The 7,607-nt window shown below is 41.3% G+C and overlaps 1 protein-coding gene across 1 annotated transcript; it reads right to left on the bottom strand.

The window, feature by feature from the left end:
* Window positions 1-334: 334 nt before the first annotated feature.
* LOC121171565 (T-cell surface glycoprotein CD1a-like) lies at window positions 335-3,914 on the bottom strand. Its single transcript, XM_041003292.1, has 6 exons — window positions 3,854-3,914; window positions 3,165-3,431; window positions 2,226-2,504; window positions 1,834-2,112; window positions 578-668; window positions 335-407 (listed from the first exon to the last, which is right to left on the bottom strand). The coding sequence occupies exons 1-6, from the start codon at window positions 3,912-3,914 to the stop codon at window positions 335-337; spliced, it is 1,050 nt and encodes a 349-aa protein (XP_040859226.1).
* Window positions 3,915-7,607: the final 3,693 nt, after the last annotated feature.

Consider the following 7,607-nt stretch of genomic DNA (forward strand, 5'->3'; position numbering starts at 1 on the left):
GATAGGGACTAGGGAGTTACCAGGGAAAACAGAGTTGTCACAAATGTTCAGACCAGGGAGGGAAATTTTCCCACTGGAGGGTCAGAGACGACCCCATGAGGAAGTGGCAGCTGAAATAGGCCTGATGATCCAGAAGTAACTGAACAGGGAGAGGTAACTTGGAGCCCATTCCATTGAAATTTTAAATTCATATTTTGAAACAGCATAGCATAAGTCAGAACAGCAACTCATGAAACATTAAGCTTATCTGTTATCAGCACCTGATCATTGAACATAAGCAACAGCAGAAGTTGTGTACAAAGATTCGAAGATATCATCACCATATCACCTCCAGTTATTCCCTGTGCCTTTGGGCTGCTGAGTTCTCATTTCCATGCAGAAGATTGTGTGGAGGGCCATGGTGTATCCTGAAATGAAGCATTCAGAGTCAAGATGGAAGTCACAGCACAGGGGTGGAGGTGAGAATCGAGAATAAGGAATGAGGGCTCTGAGAAGGAGAACCTAGGAGACAGCTTTGTAAAGAGGAATCTAAGTTAGGAAACAGAGAAAGTAGGAAAAATGGACATAGAAGACTCACCATAGCTTTCTTAACCAAAACACAAGACCAGCCAGAAGAGCCAGGACCAGTATCACTGCCAGGACAATGAAGCCAGTGGAATTTTGACGTTCTGTAAAGGTGGACAAAACCAGAAATGTTATTTCAAATTCATTCCCTGCTGTGCCCATCCACCTCCTGAGTTAATATGATCAACTGTGTTTAGTTCAGTTGAATGTCTATATTCATCATTCTCCTTCTGTCTTCTTTCTGACATCATCTTTCTTCAAAGATGAAACCTTCAGCTAACTCCTACTGGATCCCTCATTTTCTTTAAGTATATGTATTTAAATATTAAAATAAATATTGAATATATTAATTAAATAATATCAATTAAATAGTTCTTATTAATTGTGATTGAATAAAAATAACTAATAATTATATATTAAACTATGTTGAATCATAATAAACTTAATGCAAATTTAAATATTTATTTAAATAAATCTATATGTATACCCAGACTAAAAATTCTAATGGCTAAAATCCTCATCTTGTTCGCATTGTGATCCCACATGGGTAGCTGTTGTGTGCCAGTTGCTCCACTTCCCTTCCAGCTCCTGTGTGTGCCCTGGGAAAGCAGGGGAGGACAGCCCAAACTCTTGGGATTCTGCATCCTTGTGGGAAACCCAGAAGAGGTTCCTGGCTTCTGGCTAAAATTGGCTCAACCCTGTTTTGGTTACTTGAGGAGTGAGCCAGCAATTTTTCTCTATCTCTCCTTCCCTCTCTCTCTGTGTCTCTCTCCTTCTCCTTGTACATCTGATTTTCCAATATACACAAATATTTTAAAAATTAAAATATATACATATTATTTTTGAAAAGCAGACTGTTGGAGAAACAGGAAGAGACAGAGAGCAAAGGCAGACAGAGACATATTAGGGAGTCTTCCTTTCATGCTCACTTTCCAAATGTTATCAACATCCAGGACTAGGACAGGCCAAAATCAGGACCAGCAACAACAGCCATGTCACACACGGACAGTAGACATCAGCACCAAGACTGTCACCCACTGCCTTTCCAGACACCATAGCAAGGTGCCATATCAGAAGCAGAACAGTCAGGACTCAAACTGACACTGCACTATGGCCCCTCGATTTCACTTGCATTCCTTGGATTATCTACTTTTTTCAAACATTGAGCCTGAAATCATAAAAATCACTCATGTTTCATCTGTCCCCTCCCACAAAGTGTTTGAAAGCCAACTCCTCCTCTTTCCAGCTCGGGAACCCACTCTTCCTCACCCCAGTGGAGGATGATGTCCTGGTCTCCCAGACTGCTGTGCTGCACTCGACAGGACAGGCCAGCCGCCTCTCCAGCTGTCACTTCCACGGTTACTCGGACATACCACGTGCCATCAGCATTGGGCAGGACATCACTTCGCTCAGTGCCAGGCTGCTCCTGGTTACCCCGCATCCATGTCACCAGCACAGGCTTTGGGTAGAAGCCAGACACACGGCAGACCAGCAGCAGATGACCAGGACCAGGACTGGGGCCACTGGACAGCCAGGCTTCTGGCTTCACTGCAGAAAACAGGAAAAATGTTCACACAAACTCCCCACCATATCCTCATCTCCGGTTAGAGAAACACATATTCTACACTTCTCCATTTTTGCCAGGCGGGTACACCACTTACACTGTCGCTGGAGATCCTCCTTGCCTGCTTCAAGAAGTCCCCAAATGAAACGTGGACAGGTGTCACTGATGAATTTCTGTGCTGTTGCTGTGTAAAGCTTATAAAGATTAAGTAGTCTGGAAGCAATCTGTGCCCTACTTCCACCCTGTGGAGATGGCATCCACGAATTGTTCTCCAAGCTCAGCAAATCAGTTCCTTGATAAGCTACCCGGACAAAGCCCACTGAGGTCTCTTCAGACTGCAGCTCACAGCCCTTTGTCACCTGGACCTCAAAAGGGTCTAGGAAGATAAAAAATAAATTAGAGAAATAAAGAAGAAAAATACTAAAAATGAAATAAAAACAACATGTAATAGAAGTAAAAGTGAAGTGTTTGTGAGGTTTGATTAAATAGGACAAAGTTTGATTTGATCCAGAGTCAGAGAAAAGAGGAATTGCTAAGAGTAAGAGGGGAAGAAGAGAAAAATGTCATGAGCAATGGGAAAAAAATTTATTAGAGATGACATAATATGTGCGTAAAGAGAAACTATGTGAAAGAGTTGAAAGTATCAATCAAATATGAGTGCAATATTATAGATGACAATGATTGTATAGCCAGAAATGGAGAGGAAAAAAAAAACACTTTAAGAAGTCATGAAAGAGAGAAGAAGCTATGTGCATGTGGTTGGAACTAAAGGAAGGGGAGAATAAGGACCACTCCAAAGGAAGATAATACAGTTCTGCTGTTAACAGGCAAAGAGATCATAAATAACACAAAGTTTTATCTTTTTGGAGAATCAATATCCAGAAAAAAGTGCTACCCAAAATTATGGGGTTTCAGTTTTGTTCTAGGAATAGTGTAAGAATTATAAGACAAACAATCTATTTAATAGAGGTTAAAGAAAGTTATTCGCATAGACATCCATCTTCCTCTTCAGTCATATTGAGGAAACAGAACTCACACTCAAACTGTAGTTTATTGACATTCTTCTGAATTTCTTGAGTAGATGCAGCAATTTTGAAATTGATAAGTCTTTCCAAGTCTGCAAGCTCGTTATTACTGAAATTACCCCTGGACCAAGGCTGCAGAAATCCGATGGTTCCAGAGTTCTTCTCCCAACGAAGAGTCTCCAACTCATCCAGCCATCCTGAGCAAAGACTCTGTACCCAGGAATGGTTATAAAACGATTCGATTACAATAACTTGGAAGGAGATAGGCCTCTCAAAGCCTGTGGGAAGAAACAGATAGAATTGGAAAAAGTCATTGTGACAGAACTGGAAAGGAAAAGTGCCAATATGGGGAGCTAAAAATCTGCAGGGAAAAGAGAAAACCTTAGTTCTTTTAGCAGATACTTCCCTTCCTCGGGTTCCCCGACTTAATCTGTATGCTTTAGAAAGGCACAGGAAACTACAGGAAGGAATAGTGACAATGCAACAAGTTCCAGGTACATATTGAGGACAAAATTATATACCCTGCAAACAAGCACACACATCCAACACACATACCACATACACTAAACAACACACAAGCTGGCACACACACACACACTAGCATGCACACTGAAAGACACACACACACACACACACACACACACACACACACATACATTAAATGGCTTCCACCAAACGTGGCAGGTGCCAGATCTCTTACCATCTGTGTTGTCTCCACCTAGAAAGAGAGCAACTAGAAATCCAAGTACCAGAAACGCCATTTCATTTACAGATGCTATTTCTCTGTTTTAAAATGTGACTCTTTGATTTCCCTACTGAACAAACCTACCCCACACAGAGTATCTCTCATCTGATCTTCTCCAGTTAACGGACACAGCTCCACTGTCTGCAACAGGGAACATGTGTTCATTCCCCAAACCCTCAGCCTCCTACTCAGGCTCTCATTTCCTCTTTGGTTCTGCCTCCACTCTCAGCCTTTCAGGTTCTCTGCTTTCACAAATTACCATGCTGCTCAATGCACCCTATGGAACAAGTCTAAATTATCACCAAGTTCACAATTTTCAGAGAAGACCCCATAACTGTTATCACAGGAACACTGAAACCTTCTGAGAAACTTTCTTCAGTTTGACATGCTTTGACACATATTCACTCAAACGGTCCCCTAGCACCTGCCAGGAACCCAGCATCCGGAAATGCTTATGAACTTACCATATTTGTCAACACATTCACTCTATCTAAAAATTTTTATCATACCTAGGTACACCAACAACTGTACCTGTAGAGTTCTTATCATAATAATGGATGATGTAGCTGGATAGAAACAATTCTGCTTGGCAAATTATTTTCCAGGTTCATATGCATCACCTGATGTTTTTTTCACTCAGATAGCTAGCTTGGAATATTAGTTCTAATCTGCTGGAAAGGAGTAAGGTTTTCGAAAACCTGCAGAATGAATGTAAGTAGTCAGTTCTTGTGCTTAATTTGTTTCTCTTTCATTAAAGAAGAAATCTTCAACATAAAACGTTTTAAGGACATGATAAAATTTACTCATAAACCTGTATAATTCAGAATGTCATAATGTTTAGGATAAAAGCTTGTTTTGTTGGCTGCTTTGCCATGTCCATCAATCTCCAGGTCCCCCTTTTCCGTCAGCCTGTCCTCTACTATTTCCTGCAATGTGCCCTCTGTGCTTCACTTAGGCTAATAATTCTCTGTTCAATGTGTCCTTACCCTATTCTACCACGTTGATTCTCCCAAAAGACACAAAACTTTTTAAAAATTAATGCTAAAAAAAGAAACCTGAGGAGAAGTTTATATTCATATCTGTAATTTTTTAAATCTCAACACAAATAATTCCCACTTGTCTTTAATTAATCATAGACTTGATATGTTACAACAATACCTTCACCAAAAACTCAAGGAAATACAGATTCCTCTAAGGATAAATGTGAGGCAAGGTTTTGCTTACTTAGAATAGATTATACTCTTGCCAGAAAGAATTAAGTCAAAATGTTGAAAATGCTGCAATTGTTGTTTAGAAGACAGGAAAGCTCATATGAAACTCTATTCCCTAGCTCTCACCAGAAGTTCTGGAAATTTTGGTGTCAGGGATGGAGACTAGATATATTTTCTCTCTCTCAATTTGGTTCTGTATAAAACTGATGCTTCCAGAGCCTGCCATCTTACCAAAATTAGTGAAGAATGTTTCAAGAAAGAAAAGGCAGAATAGAATGAGGACTCATTAAGACAGATGGGGAAAGATTAACCAATGAAGGCATAGCACAATAGCTCACCTGGAAAGAGCCAGGATCTCATATAGGCACCAGTTCATGTCCCAGTGACCCCGCTTCCCATCCAGCTCCCAGGTGTGGCCTGGGAAAGCAGTCAAGGACAGCCCAAAGCTTTGGACCCTGTGCCTACATGGGAGACACAGAAAAGGCTCCTTGCTCTGGGTTTCGGATGAGCTCTGCTCTGGCTGTTGTGGACACTTGGTGAATGAATCAGCTGATGGAAAATTTTTCTCTCTGTCTCTCCTTCTCTTTGTAAATATGATTTACATATAAAAATAAATAAAATTTTAAAAATAGTAGCCAAGGAAAAACAGAGATATTATAATCCAGAAAAAAATAGGAGAAAGCAGGTTAATGGTAGAGGGACACCTAGATACCTGTGGACATGGGGGAGCAACAGAGACAGCAGAGAAGCACTAAAGTGAACCCCTACAGCAATTTGAGCTCAGCTGTCAGCCAGCAAAGGGTAGGTATGAGTGGTTCCTGGGAACAGATGAGGTGATTCTGACCACAGAATTGTGAGTCCTGCAGAAATTTCTTTAATCTGATCATGAGCAGAAGCAGAATAGCAGTGTCATACTGGGCAAGTGTGGTAACAAGATGGATTTCACAGTCCAGACCATCACCAGTGCCATATCAGGTGCCATTTTTTATTTCTGTAGCAAAACACCAGAGAAAAGACAGCAGTGAGCTGCTCATGCAGAAGCCAGAGGCAAACTCACTTCTGGCTCAAAGTGTAGCATTGGTCTCACCACGACAAATAATGTCAAAGTGATGTCCCAAGATTTCTAGCCAAAAGAGGTTTGGGTTGTTCCCAGACCTATAGCAACAGGCTCTAAGAAGAAGAGGAAAGCAGAAAAAAAATCTCTGCAATGATGTCTCCAAACATAGCCACTTCACTTACTGAAATAGGTGCAATGAACAGCATATGCAGATGCACATGGAGGATTGGGCAGTTCTTGGAGTCTCTGGAAGATATCTGGTATGTTATCAGAGAAAGGAGGCAGAACAAATTGGTCCACTACCTCAGAGAAGCTTCACAGCAAATTTCTGGGTGAATTGGGACTCTGGGTTGGATTGTATCTGCCAATGGACGTTGGAAGGATTTCTTTACCCTTGGATCTGCAAGAGCAACAGCATGTCAGAACTATCAAAACAACAGGAACAAAACCCTCAGAGAATACTCCGTTTCGAGGACCAATGCTAAGTAAACGGGTATATAAATACACATGTATATACTCAGATGCTCATGGATGCTACAGTATGCATCTCAGCTCTAGAATGAAAGGAGGATTCCCAATGAAACTGGTAAATATACTTTAACAACATATACTAAATTTTTTTTACCATTTCCTATACCAACAATGCCAGGGTACACTTAAACAGCAGAACGTTGGGCTTGTGACTGCTGCTTAAGGACTATACCATTGCGATAATATGGTGAGCAAGAACAGTGAGAATTGGGGAATGGGGAGAGAGGAAAAGTAAGGGGAGGAGGGAATCCCTATACTTATAAAACCCTATCATTGAAAATAATTTTTCATATTCTTGGGAATATGGACTAAAAGATAAAAGTTTATTTGGGGGGAAGAAAGGAAGAAGGTTTCACAATCCTTGCCACAGAAGCCCAACTGGCAGGAAAATTCCACAGCCATACTGATGTTAAGTCTAGCCTTCCTGGAAAGCTGAATGGTGTGTGAGGAACTATTTTACTTTAAACGGAAAGCCAATTGTCAATCTCCTCTCAAAGTGCTAGACTCAGTTCACAGAAGCAGAGCCCCTGCTAAACACTGCTCCGATATGAGGGAAAGCTCACAGTCCCACCAAACCCACAAGAGCCACAGACAAGGTATTTTCCAGTCTCACTGTGAGAACAGACTCACTGCAGCCTGTGGCTGTGATGGTTCTGGGCACAAGCCAGAGTTCCACTTACTTAATCTGTGTTAACCAGGGGGCTTCCCCACAGTTTCTTGGGACTAGCACAAGCCACAACCCATAAAAATTGAGAGAATCAGGCCTAAAGAAGTTCCCTCTGTACCTCCTAGCTCATGTGCTGGAAGCCCAGAGGACAAGACACAATATCAGCCTTGCATGTCATGTGAGAACTGAGGCAGTTTCACTTGTGCATTGAAAAACTGATAGTGTTGCGGTAAGTATTACAGT

Source organism: Ochotona curzoniae, unplaced genomic scaffold, assembly GCF_017591425.1.
Source record: "Ochotona curzoniae isolate NIBS_2020 unplaced genomic scaffold, NIBS_Ocur_1.0 scaffold_2683, whole genome shotgun sequence".
NCBI classification, from domain to species: domain Eukaryota; kingdom Metazoa; phylum Chordata; class Mammalia; order Lagomorpha; family Ochotonidae; genus Ochotona; species Ochotona curzoniae.